Source organism: Hyperolius riggenbachi, chromosome 6, assembly GCF_040937935.1.
Source record: "Hyperolius riggenbachi isolate aHypRig1 chromosome 6, aHypRig1.pri, whole genome shotgun sequence".
In the NCBI taxonomy this organism is placed as follows: domain Eukaryota; kingdom Metazoa; phylum Chordata; class Amphibia; order Anura; family Hyperoliidae; genus Hyperolius; species Hyperolius riggenbachi.
Genome location: NC_090651.1, coordinates 17,070,362 through 17,090,326, shown reverse-complemented (window position 1 = coordinate 17,090,326; position 19,965 = coordinate 17,070,362). Strand labels below are relative to the sequence as shown.

Sequence of the window (19,965 nt, the reverse complement as noted above, 5' to 3'; positions counted from 1 at the left end):
TATGCCACCCTATACTGTTACCCATCACACCAGGCTCTTGTGGTGTATGCCACCCTATGCTGTTACCCATCATACCAGGCTCTTGTGGTGTATGCCTCCCTATACTGTTACCCATCATACCAGGCTCTTGTGGTGTATGCCTCCCTATACTGTTACCCATCATACCAGGCTCTTGTGGTGTATGCCACCCTATACTGTTACCCATCATACCAGGCTCTTGTGGTGTATGCCACCCTATATATACTGTTACCCATCATACCAGGCTCTTGTGGTGTATGCCACCCTATACTGTTACCCATCATACCAGGCTCTTGTGGTGTATGCCACCCTATACTGTTACCCATCATACCAGGCTCTTGTGGTGTATGCCACCCTATGCTGTTACCCATCATACCAGGCTCTTGTGGTGTATGCCTCCCTATACTGTTACTCATCATACCAGGCTCTTGTGGTGTATGCCACCCTATACTGTTACCCCTCATACCAGGCTCTTGTGGTGTATGCCACCCTATACTGTTACCCATCATACCAGGCTCTTGTGGTGTATGCCACCCTATACTGTTACCCATCATACCAGGCTCTTGTGGTGTATGCCACCCTATACTGTTACCCATCATACCAGGCTCTTGTGGTGTATGCCTCCCTATACTGTTACCCATCATACCAGGCTCTTGTGGTGTATGTCACCCTATACTGTTACCCATCATACCAGGCTCTTGTGGTGTATGCCACCCTATATATACTGTTACCCATCATACCAGGCTCTTGTGGTGTATGCCACCCTATACTGTTACCCATCATACCAGGCTCTTGTGGTGTATGCCCCCCTATACTGTTACCCAGCATACCAGGCTCTTGTGGTGTATGTCACCCTATACTGTTACCCATCATACCAGGCTCTTGTGGTGTATGCCTCCCTATACTGTTACCCATCATACCAGGCTCTTGTGGTGTATGCCACCCTATACGGTTACCCATCATACCAGGCTCTTGTGGTGTATGCCACCCTATACTGCTACCCAGCATACCAGGCTCTTGTGGTGTATGCCACCCTATACTGTTACCCATCATACCAGGCTCTTGTGGTGTATGCCACCCTATACTGTTACCCATCATACCAGGCTCTTGTGGTGTATGCCACCCTATACTGTTACCCATCATACCAGGCTCTTGTGGTGTATGCCTCCCTATACTGTTACCTATCATACCAGGCTCTTGTGGCGTATGCCACCCTATATATACTGTTACCCATCATACCAGGCTCTTGTGGTGTATGCCACCCTATACTGTTACCCATCATACCAGGCTCTTGTGGTGTATGCCACCCTATACTGTTACCCATCATACCAGGCTCTTGTGGTGTATGCCACCCTATACTGTTACCCATCATACCAGACTCTTGTGGTGTATGCCACCCTATACTATTACCCATCATACCAGGCTCTTGTGGTGTATGCCACCCTATACTGTTACCCATCATACCAGGCTCTTGTGGTGTATGCCTCCCTATACTGTTACCCATCATACCAGGCTCTTGTGGTGTATGCCCCCCCTATACTGTTACCCATCATACCAGGCTCTTGTGGTGTATGCCTCCCTATACTGTTACCCCTCATACCAGGCTCTTGTAGTGTATGCCACCCTATACTATTACCCATCACACCAGACTCTTGTGGTGTATGCCCCCCTATACTGTTACCCATCATACCAGGCTCTTGTGGTGTATGCCACCCTATACTGTTACCCATCATACCAGACTCTTGTGGTGTATGCCACCCTATACTGTTACCCATCATACCAGGCTCTTGTGGTGTATGCCACCCTATACTGTTACCCATCATACCAGACTCTTGTGGTGTATGCCACCCTATACTGTTACCCATCATACCAGACTCTTGTGGTGTATGCCACCCTATACTGTTACTCATCATACCAGGCTCTTGTGGTGTATGCCACCCTATACTGTTACCCATCATACCAGGCTCTTGTGGTGTATGCCTCCCTATACTGTTACCCCTCATACCAGGCTCTTGTGGTGTATGCCTCCCTATACTGTTACCCCTCATACCAGGCTCTTGTGGTGTATGACTCCCTATACTGTTACCCATCATACCAGGCTCTTGTGGTGTATGCCTCCCTATACTGTTACCCATCATACCAGGCTCTTGTGGTGTATGTCACCCTATACTGTTACCCACCATACCAGGCTCTTGTGGTATATGCCACCCTATACTGTTACCCAGCATACCAGGCTCTTGTGGTGTATGTCACCCTATACTGTTACTCATCATACCAGGCTCTTGTGGTGTATGCCACCCTATACTGCTACCCAGCATACCAGGCTCTTGTGGTGTATGCCACCCTATACTGTTACCCATCATACCAGGCTCTTGTGGTGTATGCCTCCCTATACTGTTACCCATCATACCAGGCTCTTGTGGTGTATGCCTCCCTATACTGTTACCCCTCATACCAGGCTCTTGTGGTGTATGCCTCCCTATACTGTTACCCATCATACCAGACTCTTGTGGTGTATGCCACCCTATACTATTACCCATCATACCAGGCTCTTGTGGTGTATGCCACCCTATACTGTTACCCATCATACCAGGCTCTTGTGGTGTATGCCTCCCTATACTGTTACCCATCATACCAGGCTCTTGTGGTGTATGCCCCCCCTATACTGTTACCCATCATACCAGGCTCTTGTGGTGTATGCCTCCCTATACTGTTACCCCTCATACCAGGCTCTTGTAGTGTATGCCACCCTATACTATTACCCATCACACCAGACTCTTGTGGTGTATGCCCCCCTATACTGTTACCCATCATACCAGGCTCTTGTGGTGTATGCCACCCTATACTGTTACCCATCATACCAGACTCTTGTGGTGTATGCCACCCTATACTGTTACCCATCATACCAGGCTCTTGTGGTGTATGCCACCCTATACTGTTACCCATCATACCAGACTCTTGTGGTGTATGCCACCCTATACTGTTACCCATCATACCAGACTCTTGTGGTGTATGCCACCCTATACTGTTACTCATCATACCAGGCTCTTGTGGTGTATGCCACCCTATACTGTTACCCATCATACCAGGCTCTTGTGGTGTATGCCTCCCTATACTGTTACCCCTCATACCAGGCTCTTGTGGTGTATGCCTCCCTATACTGTTACCCCTCATACCAGGCTCTTGTGGTGTATGACTCCCTATACTGTTACCCATCATACCAGGCTCTTGTGGTGTATGCCTCCCTATACTGTTACCCATCATACCAGGCTCTTGTGGTGTATGTCACCCTATACTGTTACCCACCATACCAGGCTCTTGTGGTATATGCCACCCTATACTGTTACCCAGCATACCAGGCTCTTGTGGTGTATGTCACCCTATACTGTTACTCATCATACCAGGCTCTTGTGGTGTATGCCACCCTATACTGCTACCCAGCATACCAGGCTCTTGTGGTGTATGCCACCCTATACTGTTACCCATCATACCAGGCTCTTGTGGTGTATGCCTCCCTATACTGTTACCCATCATACCAGGCTCTTGTGGTGTATGCCTCCCTATACTGTTACCCCTCATACCAGGCTCTTGTGGTGTATGCCTCCCTATACTGTTACCCCTCATACCAGGCTCTTGTGGTGTATGACTCCCTATACTGTTACCCATCATACCAGGCTCTTGTGGTGTATGCCTCCCTATACTGTTACCCATCATACCAGGCTCTTGTGGTGTATGCCACCCTATACTGTTACCCATCATACCAGGCTCTTGTGGTGTATGCCTCCCTATACTGTTACCCATCATACCAGGCTCTTGTGGTGTATGCCTCCCTATACTGTTACCCCTCATACCAGGCTCTTGTGGTGTATGCCTCCCTATACTGTTACCCCTCATACCAGGCTCTTGTGGTGTATGACTCCCTATACTGTTACCCATCATACCAGGCTCTTGTGGTGTATGCCTCCCTATACTGTTACCCATCATACCAGGCTCTTGTGGTGTATGTCACCCTATACTGTTACCCACCATACCAGGCTCTTGTGGTATATGCCACCCTATACTGTTACCCAGCATACCAGGCTCTTGTGGTGTATGTCACCCTATACTGTTACTCATCATACCAGGCTCTTGTGGTGTATGCCCCCCTATACTGTTACCCATCATACCAGGCTCTTGTGGTGTATGCCACCCTATACTGCTACCCAGCATACCAGGCTCTTGTGGTGTATGTCACCCTATACTGTTACTCATCATACCAGGCTCTTGTGGTGTATGTCACCCTATACTGTTACCCATCATACCAGGCTCTTGTGGTGTATGCCACCCTATACTGTTACCCAGCATACCAGGCTCTTGTGGTGTATGCCACCCTATACTGTTACCCATCATACCAGGCTCTTGTGGTGTATGTCACCCTATACTGTTACCCAGCATACCAGGCTCTTGTGGTGTATGCCACCCTATACTGTTACCCCTCATACCAGGCTCTTGTGGTGTATGCCACCCTATACTGTTACCCCTCATACCAGGCTCTTGTGGCGTATGCCACCCTATATATACTGTTACCCAGCATACCAGGCTCTTGTGGTGTATGTCACCCTATACTGTTACCCAGCATACCAGGCTCTTGTGGTGTATGCCACCCTATACTGTTACCCATCATACCAAGCTCTTGTGGTGTATGCCTCCCTATACTGTTACCCATCATACCAGGCTCTTGTGGTGTATGCCACCCTATACTGTTACTCATCATACCAGGCTCTTGTGGTGTATGTCACCCTATACTGTTACCCAGCATACCAGGCTCTTGTGGTGTATGCCACCCTATACTGTTACCCATCATACCAGGCTCTTGTGGTGTATGCCACCCTATACTGTTACCCATCATACCAGGCTCTTGTGGTGTATGTCCCCCTATACTGTTACCCATCATACCAGGCTCTTGTCGTGTATGCCACCCTATACTGTTACCCATCATACCAGGCTCTTGTGGTGTATGCCACCCTATACTGTTACCCATCATACCAGGCTCTTGTGGTGTATGCCACCCTATACTGTTACTCATCATACCAGGCTCTTGTGGTGTATGTCACCCTATACTGTTACCCATCATACCAGGCTCTTGTCGTGTATGCCACCCTATACTGTTACCCATCATACCAGGCTCTTGTGGTGTATGTCCCCCTATACTGTTACCCATCATACCAGGCTCTTGTGGTGTATGCCACCCTATACTGTTACCCATCATACCAGGCTCTTGTGGTGTATGCCACCCTATACTGTTACCCATCATACCAGGCTCTTGTGGTGTATGCCACCCTATACTGTTACCCAGCATACCAGGCTCTTGTGGTGTATGCCACCCTATATATACTGTTACCCATCATACCAGGCTCTTGTGGTGTATGCCTCCCTATACTGTTACCTATCATACCAGGCTCTTGTGGCGTATGCCTCCCTATACTGTTACCCCTCATACCAGGCTCTTGTGGTGTATGCCTCCCTATACTGTTACCCATCATACCAGGCTCTTGTGGTGTATGCCACCCTATACTGTTACCCCTCATACCAGGCTCTTGTGGTGTATGCCACCCTATACTGTTACCCATCATACCAGGCTCTTGTGGTGTATGCCTCCCTATACTGTTACCCATCATACCAGGCTCTTGTGGTGTATGCCACCCTATACTGTTACCCATCATACCAGGCTCTTGTGGTGTATGCCTCCCTATACTGTTACCCATCATACCAGGCTCTTGTGGTGTATGCCACCCTATACTGTTACCCATCATACCAGGCTCTTGTGGTGTATGCCTCCCTATACTGTTACCCATCATACCAGGCTCTTGTGGTGTATGCCACCCTATACTGTTACCCATCATACCAGGCTCTTGTGGTGTATGCCACCCTATACTGTTACCCATCATACCAGGCTCTTGTGGTGTATGCCACCCTATACTGTTACCCATCATACCAGGCTCTTGTGGTGTATGCCTCCCTATACTGTTACCCATCATACCAGGCTCTTGTGGTGTATGCCTCCCTATACTGTTACCCATCATACCAGGCTCTTGTGGTGTATGCCACCCTATACTGTTACCCATCATACCAGGCTCTTGTGGTGTATGCCACCCTATACTGTTACCCATCATACCAGGCTCTTGTGGTGTATGCCACCCTATACTGTTACCCATCATACCAGGCTCTTGTGGTGTATGCCTCCCTATACTGTTACCCATCATACCAGGCTCTTGTGGTGTATGCCACCCTATACTGTTACCCATCATACCAGGCTCTTGTGGTGTATGCCACCCTATACTGTTACCCACCATACCAGGCTCTTGTGGTGTATGCCACCCTATACTGTTACCCCTCATACCAGGCTCTTGTGGTGTATGCCACCCTATACTGTTACCCATCATACCAGGCTCTTGTGGTGTATGCCACCCTATACTGTTACCCATCATACCAGGCTCTTGTGGTGTATGTCACCCTATACTGTTACCCATCATACCAGGCTCTTGTGGCGTTTGCCACCCTATATATACTGTTACCCAGCATACCAGGCTCTTGGGGTGTAAGGCACCCTATACTCTTACCCATCATACCAGGCTCTTGTGGTGTATGCCACCCTATACTGTTACCCATCATACCAGGCTCTTGTGGTGTATGCCACCCTATACTGTTACCCATCATACCAGGCTCTTGTGGTGTATGCCACCCTATACTGTTACCCATCATACCAGGCTCTTGTGGTGTATGTCACCCTATACTGTTACCCATCATACCAGGCTCTTGTGGCGTATGCCACCCTATATATACTGTTACCCAGCATACCAGGCTCTTGGGGTGTAAGGCACCCTATACTGTTACCCATCATACCAGGCTCTTGTGGTGTATGTCACCCTATACTGTTACCCATCATACCAGGCTCTTGTGGTGTATGCCACCCTATACTGTTACCCATCATACCAGGCTCTTGTGGTGTATGTCACCCTATACTGTTACCCATCATACCAGGCTCTTGTGGCGTATGCCACCCTATATATACTGTTACCCAGCATACCAGGCTCTTGGGGTGTAAGGCACCCTATACTCTTACCCATAGGCATCATATTGGGTGCTGTGTTTGATGTATGCTGGTTCGGCTGTCCCACCAACTGGTTGACTGAAGGTAGTTTGTTGATCCCGCCATGGACTTTGTTCATCTGTGATAGAACGGGGCCGTATGACGACTGTGACTGGATGTGAGCGCTGCAAAGACAAATATTAATAACGTTAAAGAAAACCTGAACTGAAAATTAAAAGTCAAAATACACATACACAAGTCATACCTCCCGTGTAGTCTACTCCTCAATCTCTTTCTCCTCTCCCGTGTCCTGTTTATCCACTGTGATCAAGGGAATTCTCCGTCCTCCATTTTAAAAAAGGCCATTACTCCATAACAGCTTTCTGGTCAGCACACTGTTAAACTGTAATATCACCCACTTGAGCCATAGGGATACATGGCACATCAGTTGTCCTCTCAGCCATAACTGACAGCAACTGATATATTTTCGTTCTGACAAAATGTTGTCAGAACTGGAAGGGATCATTTTCAAAAGAAAATGGTGCGCTTCTGAGAGGAACTGATGGCAAGGTAACTATGTAATGTTCATTTGAAGTTACCTCGTGTGTTTATTTTAAATAATTTTTCTCAGTTCAGGTTCCCTTTAAAGATATTCATTTAACTGTATGCCATACTGAGCAGGAGAATCAAACCATCTGATTATAGTAACAGCACCCCCCAGTGGCCGGATGAATGCAGAAAAATTATCAATTTCATTAGGAATGATGTAGTATAGTCACAAAACATAACTTGTGCAGACTAGGGTACTGGAACACATACAATTTACGCCGGAAATTGCGTATCATGCTGTATACATACATCACTTGTGTGATCATATGGCAGGCAATGTAAGGAATGCATGATATGATGGGCTATACAATTTGTGTAACTCACTATGTGATTTGCGTCAATCCATGTAAACACACGTTCAGTTTACGGCTTTATTACCTACCAGCTGGTGGAGAAGTAACAGTATGGTTCATTACAGCATTATTTAGAAACAAATCAAACAATACCCAATTTCCCCTGAAAATAAGAGCTACCCCGAAACTAAGACCTAACATGATTTTTTAGGACGTGCAAAATGTCCTGGCCAGTAAAAAAGGGCGCACATGGCTAGTGGACAAAAAGGGCGCCGCCATAGACTGCAATGCACAATATCGGCTATTGGGCGCCCGACAGGAAAAAAGGGCGCCTGAGAAACAGCGGTTGCAGGGATCGTGTTAACAAAAGTTTTCGTTTACAGAATAAGGTTTATAACAAATATCGTTTACAAGTTCGTTTTGACTTTGTGTTTTACTTATTTTTTGTTTTAAAATTTCGTTTACAGGGCTGTAACAAGTAAATTTTCGTTTACACTTATTTTGTCAATTAAAATTCGTTTTCATACATATAATGCTTAAATATCGTTTTCAACCTTATTCTATTAGAAATACATCGCTTTTGGTATTAACTATGTTTTTCACACTTATAATGCGTCGATTATAGTTTTATTAACTTACTAATATATTGCTTTTAATTTTACTGTAATTTTAAGAATTCTAATGCGTACATGATTGTAAGGCTATTTATTCTATTACAAATATATACATTTTTCTGTTCATGTTATTTATAGTGAAGTATTTTAAGGATTAAATATATTATTGTTTATATGTGTGTGAGGGTGTTTGTGCAGTGGGGATGGTTAGGGTTAGACACCACCAGGGGGATGGTTAGGGTTAGGCACCACCAGGGGAGTCTTAGAGTTAAGCACGACCAGGGGGGTCTTAGGGTTAGGCACCACCAGGGGAGTTTTAGGGTTAGGCACAACCAGGGGGGGTCTTAGGGTTAGGCACCACCAGGGGGGTGGTTAGGGTTAGGCACCACCAGGGGGTGGTTAGGGTTAGGCACCACCAGCGGGGTGGTTAGGGTTAGGCACTACCAGGGGGGTCTAGGGGTTAGGAATAGGTACAGGGAGGATTCTGTGTGAGAGTAGGGTTAGGTATAGTTACAGTACAATATACACCACCAAGGGGGTGGTTAGGGTTAGGCATCACCAGGGGGGGTCTAGGGGTTAGGGTCCCTAAGTCTTAGGGATAGATACAGGGAGGGTTCTGTGTGAGAGTATGGTTAGGTATAGTTACAGCACAATATATGTAATATATACAATTTATTAAATTATGTATATTTAAACAAAGAGGGGGTCTAGGGTTTAGGGTTAGGGATAGGGAGAGATCTGTGTGAGCCTACAGTTAGTTATAATTGCAGTAAAATATCTGTAAAATCTACTATTGTATTACTATGCTTAAAACAAGTGTAGATATCGTTTTTTTGTTATAGACGCTATTTGACGTTTCATTTCAGAATTCGTTTGTTGTTATAGACGGTATTTTGCCATTTCATTTCCGCTTATTTAACCTATTTAGCACTAAATTTTCATTTACAAGCTATAAACGAGAATTATTGTTTTACATTACAACCTATAATTTCGGCTATATCCCGCGCCCTTTTTTCCAGGCGCCCTTTTTTTGATACACGCCAAAATGTAAGCCCTACTCCAAAAATAAGTCCTAGTTACAGTTCAATTTAAATAGTGTGCAGGCAGCCACGGAATATATGTAAAAAAGTAAGATTACCTGGCAATAGAATGCAGCAGGACAGATAGACCCTTCACTAAGGACAGCAGAGACCCCCAAAAGAATCACACTCAAAAAATCCCACAAGACCCCAAACTATAAGTTGGCAAGTGCTGGGCTCTTGGTGAATGTAGATTTTTGTACACGAAAATCACAATAATGCTTAGAGAAATGCATACAAACTTATTCTGTGTGACCAAGCCCTGGATAGCGCACTGGTAAGGCTGTTGCCTTTGATTTAGGATATTAGCCTTTCACCGAGGTGCGAATTCAGGCTCAAGCCAGTACATAAAAAGTTAAGGAGACTCTGGGCAAGGCTCCCTAATGATCCTTCTCCCCCGTGGCAGCAGCCCTGAAGCATTTTGAGTCCCCCAGGAGAAAAGTGTGATACTAATGTTCTGTTTCTGTTATCAAATGCTGCACTGCTGCATTCGACCACTAGAGGGAACTGATAAACTTTAGTATATCTACCTACCAGTAAACAAGTAATTAGGAAACAAATCATCTTAAAATCTTAAAATTTAAAATACATACAAATAAGAAGTACATTTCTCCCAGAGCAAAAAACGACCCATAAATTACTTTACTCCTATGTTGCTGTCACTTACAGTAAGTAGTAGAAATATAACATTACCAACAGATTTTGGACTAGTCCATCTTCTCATAGGGGCGGTTCTCAGGTTTTTTTTTATTTTTAAAAGCACTTAGTGAATGGCAGTTGCTCCGTCCAGCTGCCAAAATAGTGTTCAGCGAGCAGAGAGGCTGGCCAGCTTCTTTGTATTAATCATTTTCAGGGAATGTCTTTATAAAGATTAAAGGCCATGCGGAGAATCCCCCATAAAGAGATGGACTTGCCCAAAACCTGTCAGTAATGTCAGATTTCTACTATCTATTGTAAGCGACAGCAACATAGGAGAAAAGAAACTGATTGCTCATTTTACTCAGGAAGAAATGTACTTCTTATTTGTGTGTGTTTTAAATTTTAAGATTTTCGCGACAGTTCTTCTTTAGGGAATCTAAACTGAGAAGGATATGTATTTTTCCTTTTAAAATAATACCAGTTGCCTGACTCTCCTGCTGATCCTGTGTCTCTATTACTTTCAGCCACAGCCCCTCAACAAGCATGCAGATCAGGTGCTCTGACTGAAGTCAGACTGGATTAGCTGCATGCTTGTTTCAGGTGTGGGATTCAGCCACTACTGCAGCCAAAGAGATCAGCAGGGCTGACAGGCAACTGGTATTGTTTAAAAGGAAACATCCATATCCCTCCCAGTTTAGATTCCCTTTAACCAATGTTTAAACTGCATCTACTTAGCCACTAGACCTGTATCATTCATATGTGTTAGTAATTAAAGGGACAAGTTGGTTTTCCGCATCACAACCTGAAAATGACATTTTTATCAGGAGGAGAAGATGCTCCATAACTCCTGATTGTACTCCCATGTCGGGACCCCCCCATATCTCTTATCATGCAGAAGAAGGCATTACTCACTGTCGCTGTAGGAGCTGCTGTTGCTGCTGTCGGTAGGAATCCACAAGCTGTTGTGGCACCAGCTCCACTAGCTCCAGGCTCTCTTTGATTTTCATTAGAATTTCAAAATTCTCCCGACCGCGTACCTGAAGACAGGAAATAACCCATTACATACACAGGGATATAGAAAGGGGCTATCACTAGTACAGACACAGCTCACTCTCTCCACCAACTGCCCTCACTACCACTATTACCACCCTTCTTGTACTCTCAGGCCTTGGTCACACTGTGTCAGACTAGCACAGTATGGATACACGATCCACTCTAGAGGTGTGGCAGTGTCTGCACTTCCGATGCAGTTGTAAGCAGATGCAATGGACAAACCTGGACATGCTGGTGATGGGCATATGTGAATGGTTTCCTCTTCCATCCCTCCCTTTCTCCTTCCATCCCTCCCTTACTCACTCCCCTCATCGTTCACTTACTCCCTTCTTCCCTTCCCTCTTCCTTCCCTTCCCGTTCCTTTTCTCTCTCCCCTCCTCCTTCCCTTACTCCCTACCTTCACTCCTCCCTGTTCTTCCCTTCCTCCCTACCCTTCCTCCTGTTCTTCTTCCTCCCCATTTTCTTCTGCCCTACTCTTCCCCCTGTTCTTCTTCCTCCCCATTTTCTTCTGCCCTACCCTTCCCCCTGTTCTTATTCCTCCCCATTTTCTTCCACCCTACCCTTCCCCTGTTCTTCTTCCTCCCCATTTTCCTCCCCTCCCCTCTTGTTGCTCTTCTTCCCCATTTTCTTCCTCTCTACCCTCCCCCATTCTACCTCCCCATTTTCTTCCTCCTAACTTAATTGCTTCCTCCTATGTCTACACTCTTCCTCCCTTTTGAATGATTAAAGCAGGACGTTTTGGGTTGAGGGCCGGGTCAACATATTTCAGACTGCTGGGGGGCCGGAGTATACATAAACTGATGTAGAAGTCTTTGCGGGCCAGACAGTACAGCATACCCAGGTGACAACCTGCAGTCCAATTGGACAGTAGTGTCACCTGATGTGGAATTTGATTGGAAACCAGCTAATTACTGCTTTCTGGATTCCTTGTACATGGGTGATGCCAGCACTGCTATTCTATATGCGGACCACCAATATTTAAAAATGTAGCTAACTGCATCTATAAGTAATACATTTTGTGTGTGTGGGGCCGGTAAAAAAGCCTCAGGGGGCCACATTCGGCCCGCGGGCCTTAGTTTGAGCACCACTGGATTCGAGAAAGGGAGTTGAGTCCTTGAGGTCCAGTATGGAGGCAACACTTACAGGAACATAGTAGACCTCCTCCTCTCCATGCCGCCTCTTCTTCATATTTGGCCCCAGTGTTGTCATCCCTGGTGGGCTCTGCTTGCACGCTGCTAAATAAAGGGAAAACACAAAAAACATTGTCTTCATCCCAGACATAAATAGATCTGATGGACTCTTTATTGAAGCAGAACAGGCTGGAGATTTCAGAGAGCAGAAAGAGACAATCAAGCAAAATAATAATCATACTTCTCGTACACTCACTGCGCTTGTTGGCGTTTCCATTCTTTACTGCGCTTTCATTTAAGGCGGCCTGTTCCCGATAGTGATCCTCATCGGCCTTCCTGTCTCTGCCTGGGCAGGCGCAGATCCGACCTTCAAATGACCTGCGACCTAACACCTGCCCGCTGCAAAACATAACTTTAAAATAGTTTTTTGTTCTCAACCAAGCAAAACACTTTCATACCTCCCAACTTTTTGAAATAATAAAGAGGGGCATGTAATCCATGTGCCTGGCTGGAACCCCTAATCACACCCCCAATCACACCCCTAGTTAGGCATACAATTAAGATTTCATAAGAAAAATACGTTGTTTTATGATTCAAACCACACTGGACCTTTCTATACTGGTTCATTTCCATCACATTAACAAATATATCGATGGCAATGAGAGCTAAGTTACAATTCATAAATATATAACTCACTGTACCCCACCCCAATACCGTATCAATTAAACTAGACAGAGGGGTGTAAGAACTCAGAACAAGAGTTTAGTGTGGGCTTCCTCGAGAATGGAAGATGAAGTCTGATGGGTTGCTCAGCTCTGTAAGTTATGTTTTTTTGGAAAGGCATAGTGCCCCAGCTGTCCCTTTTTCGTATGGACAGTCCCTTGGGAACCAAATGTCTTTTTTAAGGTGAGGTGGAGGGGGTCTTTCAAGGTTAGGCATCGGTGGAGGGAGTAGGCATTACATAGTTACATAGTTATTTTGGTTGAAAAAAGACATACGTCCATCGAGTTCAACCAGTATAAAGTACAACACCAGCCTGCTCCCTCACATATCCCTGTTGATCCAGAGGAAGGCGAAAAAACCCTTACAAGGCATGGTCCAATTAGCCCCTAAAGGGAAAAATTCCTTCCCGACTCCAGATGGCAATCAGATAAAATCCCTGGATCAACATCATTAGGCATTACCTAGTAATTGTAGCCATGGATGTCTTTCAACGCAAGGAAAGCATCTAAGCCCCCTTTAAATGCAGGTATAGAGTTTGCCATAACGACTTCCTGTGGCAATGCATTCCACATCTTAATCACTCTTACTGTAAAGAACCCTTTCCTAAATAAATGGCGAGGGTGGTGGTAAAGGGTTAGGAACTGGCAAGGGGATGGTTAGGGTCAGGCATCGGGGGGGAGGCTTGGGGGGGGGGGGGTAGTTAGGATTAGGTATTGGCTGGGGGGGGTATTAAGGGTTGGGCATTGGCAGGGGGATGGTTAGGGTTAGGCAGGGGGGGGGATTAGGGTTGGGCATTGGCAGGGCGGTTGGTAAGGGTTAGGCATTGGCAGGGAGGAAGTAATGCCAGGGAGGGGGGTGGTAAGGGTTAGGCATCAGAGGGGGGTAGTAAAATATCTGTAACATTCACCAATATATTACTATCGGAGTTAGCCTGCAAAACAGTACAATACTGTATCGGTAATTTACTGATATACTGCTAGTGGCTATTCCCAGCACCCAAGTTTCAGGGTGCCCCTTTTGCATGTATGCCGCACACTGCTGATTGGGCCGTCCCCCTTCTATTGCTCTCCTCTGATAGGTGAGGGACTCACTCTCTGGTCTCCAGCGTGATGATGATGAGGATCGGCCTCCTGTTCATCCCTCCGACGCAGCTGCTGTTACACATGAAGTTGTACAGGATCGTCGTGTACTCTGTGCCCACCTGCCACATGCAAACATACCAAGCTTTACACACAATGTAAAAACATGAACATAACTACTTAAAGTGAACCTCCAGACTAAAAATCTACTCAGCAGAACTGAAAAGGCTTGGTGTTTCTTTAACAGTTTCACAGCATCAGAACTTTGTTTTTCTTATAGAAATCTCATTTTTAGCTTCATTTTTAGCTAAGCTTCGCCCATCAAAGAAAACTGCCCGGGCTTTTTTCCCCTGATGCTGTGCAAAGCATGATGGGATTTCCTATGTTGTTCACGTTGCCTAGCAACTGGGCGGGGTGATCAGGACACAGGATAGTTGGAACTGTGTCTCATGCTCCCTGTCACCTCCTTTCAACCAAAAAGATGGCTGCCCTTATGAAATCACAAACATTTGCCTGTTTTTTTAAAACAGGGTGGGTAAGAGATTATATTACCTATCTATTTTAATTAACATAACTAATGTAACTTAATGACAGTATGTTTGTTTAGGCTGAAGTTCCTCTTTAACCACCCTGGCGTTCTAATTCCCTAGCATAGTGCTAGCTACAGGTCTTCCCCCATTGGCTTGGCTCCGGCCGTCGCGATGAACGTGATTTCCTGTTTAGGCTTCTGTCGTCTCCATGGCGACGATCGGACATGACAGCATGACATCATTGACGTCATGCGGCATTCCGATCCATCCCGTAGCGCAGCCTGGTGGTGATTGGCCAGGCTGTCCTATGTGTCTCGGGGTGGAGGCCTTTTGCGGCGGGTAGCGGCGGATCGGCAGCGATCGGAAACAACATGTAGCTAGCAAAGTGCTAGCTACATGTTTTTTTTTTAAATTGTAAAAAAACACCGCTCCTACCCGGAGTTATCCACCCCGGCGTTCATGTAACGCTTGGGTGGTTAAAGAGGAACTGTAGGGAAAGTAACGTAAATTACTTAATTTTTACAATATTCACTTGTAAATTATTTAGCCAGTCTTTGCCCATTGTAAAATCTTTGCTGACCATGATTTACTTTCTGAAATTTATCACGGGTGCCGAAATCTTTACTGTAGTCCTGTCAGGTGATCTCTGCAGAATGTCTGTTTACTGAAAGCTCCGAAGCCAGTAAAAAACATACCTGGTCTCCCAGAGAATGCTCTGGGAGGAGAATTCAGCCTAGCTAGACAGCCTAGGTTCAGCATCGCTGGGAGGATGGAGCTACATACCAATATACAGCAATAAATAGATATAGGAAGTACTTGAAGATGTAGACAAATATGAGCGCTAGACGGCATTCAATTAGCTGCCAGAAGTTCCCAATCCACATTAGGGGAAACACAAGCAAAAATGTAAAATCCTTGGCGCTGTCATTTGTCCGTAACCTGGTCGGGAAGGAGAACAGGCTTTTTTCTGATACGGAACAGCACCTTGGACTGTGTTGGAATAAAGTGCATCTGACACTACTGTCTATGCAGAAACCTTATATACGTTTTTTGATGTAATCATATCCAGTGCACATGCACCCTGGATGTATCTGGTGTTTAATCTGTTTTATGCTTCTTAATAAATTGTAATCCCCTGTTTGCATACTATTGAAAGCCTGTTTGTGCTTTTGTGCCCTGGTTGCAGCCACGAATGTCTATTTGAGCACTCTGATGATTGCAGGCTAACTACTGGGGAATGTGAAGTTACAGCGCCGAGGATTTTACATTTTACTAGATATAGGAAATATTTCTGATGCTGAAGTCAGGAATTTCATCGTAAAAGTGGATATTCTGTATAATTCACTGCCCTCTACTATGTGTCACTACAGTGCCTCTAGATCAGGGGTCAGGAACCTTTTTGGCTGAGAGAGCCATAAACGCCACATATTTTAAAATGTAATTCTGTGAGAGCCATACAGTATGTTTCAAACTGGGACAGTGCGCATGCGCAGCAGAGGGGTCACATCCCTGTTGCCAAGGTGATGTATATACAGTTGATCCGCCGGGCAGCGGAAGTGTCAGACACGTCTTCAGCTTCTCTTGGGTTTCAGCAACATCAGCAATTTCCCAGACAGGAGAAATACAGACTAACAGCTTGTACAATTAGCTAGCTGGCTTGGGGCTTGGGGTCACTTTGTAGGACGAGATCCCTGCACTTTGGCCAATAGGCTGCCTGTCAAGTGACAGACAGCCTATTGGGCCAATCAAAGTGTGGGGATCTCATCCTACAAAGTCACTGGACCTGACAGGGCCCAGAGTGGGACAATTGTAGCAGCTGTTAGTTTTGGGGGGAGCGCAGGTAAGTTAGTAGTGCATGCTACAGCAGTAGTGTGCCTACTTTGAAAATTTTACTTGCGCTGTCACACTAAGCTGCGCTGCTTGAGCTTAGTGAATCAACCCCTGTAAGCCAGATGTAGCCATCAAAAGAGCCACATCTGACTCCCGAGCCACAGGTTCCCTACCCCTGCACTAAAGTAATTCAATATTAAAAAAAATATTTACCATTCATTTCTACTTTAAACACACTTGTAAGTTATTACACACAGATTGGAAAGAACTGTACATTTTTCACCCCTTACTGATTGAGACTTCTTTTTATACCTTTGTGGCCACAACAATCTCTGCCATTTTTGGGAAATTGGAGACCCAATGGCTTCTGAGCTTTCAAGCGCTTAATGTGTCCACACAACAGTGGCACCACTTTGGGTGGCCAAATAAGGATTTAATAACACATTACAACAATACAAAAAGTTGAAAACTTGGAAAAAAAAAAAACAGTTCACAAAACATTTTGTTAAACAAACACTTTATGAAAACCCTAGCAAAAAAACCTTGTATACAGGCTGAATTACTGTCACCCTCAATGATCATTGATCAGCTATTAAAGTGACTGTTCTGGGAATAAGCGCCATACAGACATGCTATTCAGCTGTAGCTGTGCAGCATGTAATGTTCAATAGCGAGAGGAAGTGGTTTAAAGGGGAACTGAAGTAAGAGGTATACGGAGGCTGCCATATTTATTTCCTTTTAATCAATACCAGTTGCCTGGCAGCCCTGCTGGTCTATTTCTCTGCAGTAGTATCTGAATAACACCAGAAACAAGCATGCAGCTAGTCTTGTCAGATCTGACTTTAATGTCTGAAACACCTGATCTGCTGCATGCTTGTTCAGGGGCTATGGCTAATAGTATTAGAGGCAGAGGATCAGCAGGGCTGCCAGGCAACTGGTAATGCTTAAAAGGAAATAAACATGGCAGCCTCCATATACCTCTCTTCAGTTCCCCTTTAAGTGCTTCAGAAAATAGGACTGTATTTGACCAAGTGGGTTGAATAGCTCAGAGAAGCTCTTTTGCATAGATAACTGAAGTTGTTTTTTTACTTCCTGTACTGGGAAACAAGGAGACCCTTACATTGAGACACATACAATTCATAATCTCACACGTTTATTATCACTTCAGGTTTGCCTTAAGTAGTGGAGGAGGGTGGGAGTTACCTGTGGCGGCTCGTAGGGTACCAGGACACTCTGCCTCCCCGTCACCGGGTCATCTACATACTGCGCCAGGGTATTGCCTTCCACGCGGATCAGATGGCTGGCGGGTGCTGATTGGCCTAAACATCAAGAGGAGCGTTATTAAATACATCCAAAAAAACATTTAAAATAAAATATGAATAAGTGATGTTATAGTAGGAGCATAAAGGAGTCATAAATCTATGAATAAATCTGACAATTCCAAACTGCAGAGCTACACCAGTACACATTCAGGAAGCACAGAAGGCCAGAGATATCAGTAACTCTTATTTATTATAGTTCAATAAAAACTTATTAGCTTATTAATGTTAAGGACCACCACCGCAAAAAAATTGAAATACATGAAAACACGTAAATAAAAGTATATTTTTCAAAGAGTAAAATGTTCTATAAATTACTTTTCTACTATGTTGCTGTCACTTACAGTAGGTAGTAGAAATTTGACAGAACTGACAGGCTTTGGACCTGCCCATCTGCTCATGGTTGATTCTCTGGGTTTTCTTTATTTTCAAAAGCACTTAGTGAATGGCAGTTTCTCCGTCCAACTGCCAGAATAGTGAGCAAACAGATGGGGGGGGGGGGGCTGCATCTCCCTATAAATCCTTTCCAGGGAGTGCTTTTCTAAAAGCTAAATGAAATACTGAGAATCCCCCATGAAGAGATGGACTGGACAGTTCTGTCAGATTGCTACTAACTACTGTAAGTGACAGCAACATAGGAGAAAAGTAATTTCTACTGCATTTTACTGTGGAAGAAACATACTTCTTATCTGTATGTGTTTACATGTATTTTGAATGTTACAATTCTTTGTGATAGGGGTCTTTTAACCCTCCTGGCGGTATAAAAAATTCCGCCAGGAGGCAGCGCAGCAGTTTTTTTTTTGTAAATCATGTAGCGAGCCCAGGGCTCGCTACATGATAGCCGCTGCTCAGCGGCATCCCCCCGCCCGCTTCGATCGCCGTCGGCGATCTCCGATCAGGAAATCCCGTTCAAAGCGACGGGGCGGGATGACGTCACCGACGTCAGCGACGTCGTGACGTCATTGGGAGTCCTGCTCCACCCCTCGGCGCTGCCTGGCACTGATTGGCCAAGCAGCGCACGGGGTCTGGGGGGGGGGGCGCGCGCCGCGACGGATAGCGGCGATCGAGCGCGGGGCGGCGGCGATCGGTGTGCTGACGCAGCTAGCAAAGTGCTAGCTGCGTCTAGCAAAAAAAAAAATTAAGTAAATCGGCCTAGCAGGGCCTGAGAAAACCTCCTGTGCGGCTTACCCCGAACTACGTTCGGGGTTACCGCCAGGAAGGTTAAGTTAGCCCAACAGCGAGGGAGGCCTTTGAGAAATGACTGCAACAGACAAGCTGCCCGGTAATTTTATGGACAATAATAATGCTGATTTAAAGAGACACTGAAGCGAAAAAAAATGATACTCTAGTTGTTCTCTCTATGCAAAAAAGCCATTAAGCTCCTACGACTTTCAAAGTCGTGGAGAGGGCTGTTTTCTGACTTTTATTATCTCAACTGTAATTGAACTATTTACTTTTTCTCTGCCAGAGGAGAGGTCATTAGTTCACAGACTGCTCTGAAAGAATCATTTTGAATGCTGAGTGTTGTGTAATCTGCACATATTAGAGAATGATGCAATGTTAGAAAAAACACTGTATGCCTGAAAATAAAAATATGAGAATATTTTCTTTGCTGCTAATCTTCTAGTAATTATTCATAGTACACAACCAATTCACTATAACATTTTTTTTTTCGCTTCAGTGTCTCTTTAAAGCCTCATCTACACGCGTAGATGAGGCTGCGATCCGGCGGCTCGATCAGCCGCCGGATCGCCTCTTCCGCGTACCTGCCATGTCCCCACTCACCGAGTGTGTGCCGCATACGATTCCCCGCTCGTCCCCGCCGGCGCCGCTTCTCTCCCGCACGATTCCCTGCCATTGTCCCCTCGCGGGGAGCAAGCAGGGAATCGGCGGTGCTAAGATCCGTTCTGTCGGATCTTGATGCGGCTCGATTGATAAGGAGCATTGCGGCCGCATCTACGTGTGTAGATGCGGCTTAAA

The 19,965-nt window shown here is 45.5% G+C and overlaps 1 protein-coding gene across 14 annotated transcripts in view; it reads right to left on the bottom strand.

Moving 5' to 3' along the window:
- TP73 (tumor protein p73) overlaps positions 1-19,965 on the bottom strand; it is a 219,074-nt gene that overhangs the window by 17,000 nt on the left and 182,109 nt on the right. For 12 of the 14 annotated variants that reach the window (XM_068238920.1, XM_068238907.1, XM_068238921.1 and 9 more), the window contains 6 exons: positions 17,870-17,985; positions 14,319-14,428; positions 12,746-12,903; positions 12,518-12,609; positions 11,234-11,358; positions 7,121-7,272 (listed from right to left, as the gene is read on the bottom strand). In XM_068238920.1, the coding sequence (XP_068095021.1) occupies positions 7,121-7,272; positions 11,234-11,358; positions 12,518-12,609; positions 12,746-12,903; positions 14,319-14,428; positions 17,870-17,985 (753 nt within the window). The remainder of the gene's footprint in view (positions 1-7,120; positions 7,273-11,233; positions 11,359-12,517; positions 12,610-12,745; positions 12,904-14,318; positions 14,429-17,869; positions 17,986-19,965) is intronic. The other 2 variants (XM_068238909.1, XM_068238911.1) reach the window with 2 other exon arrangements.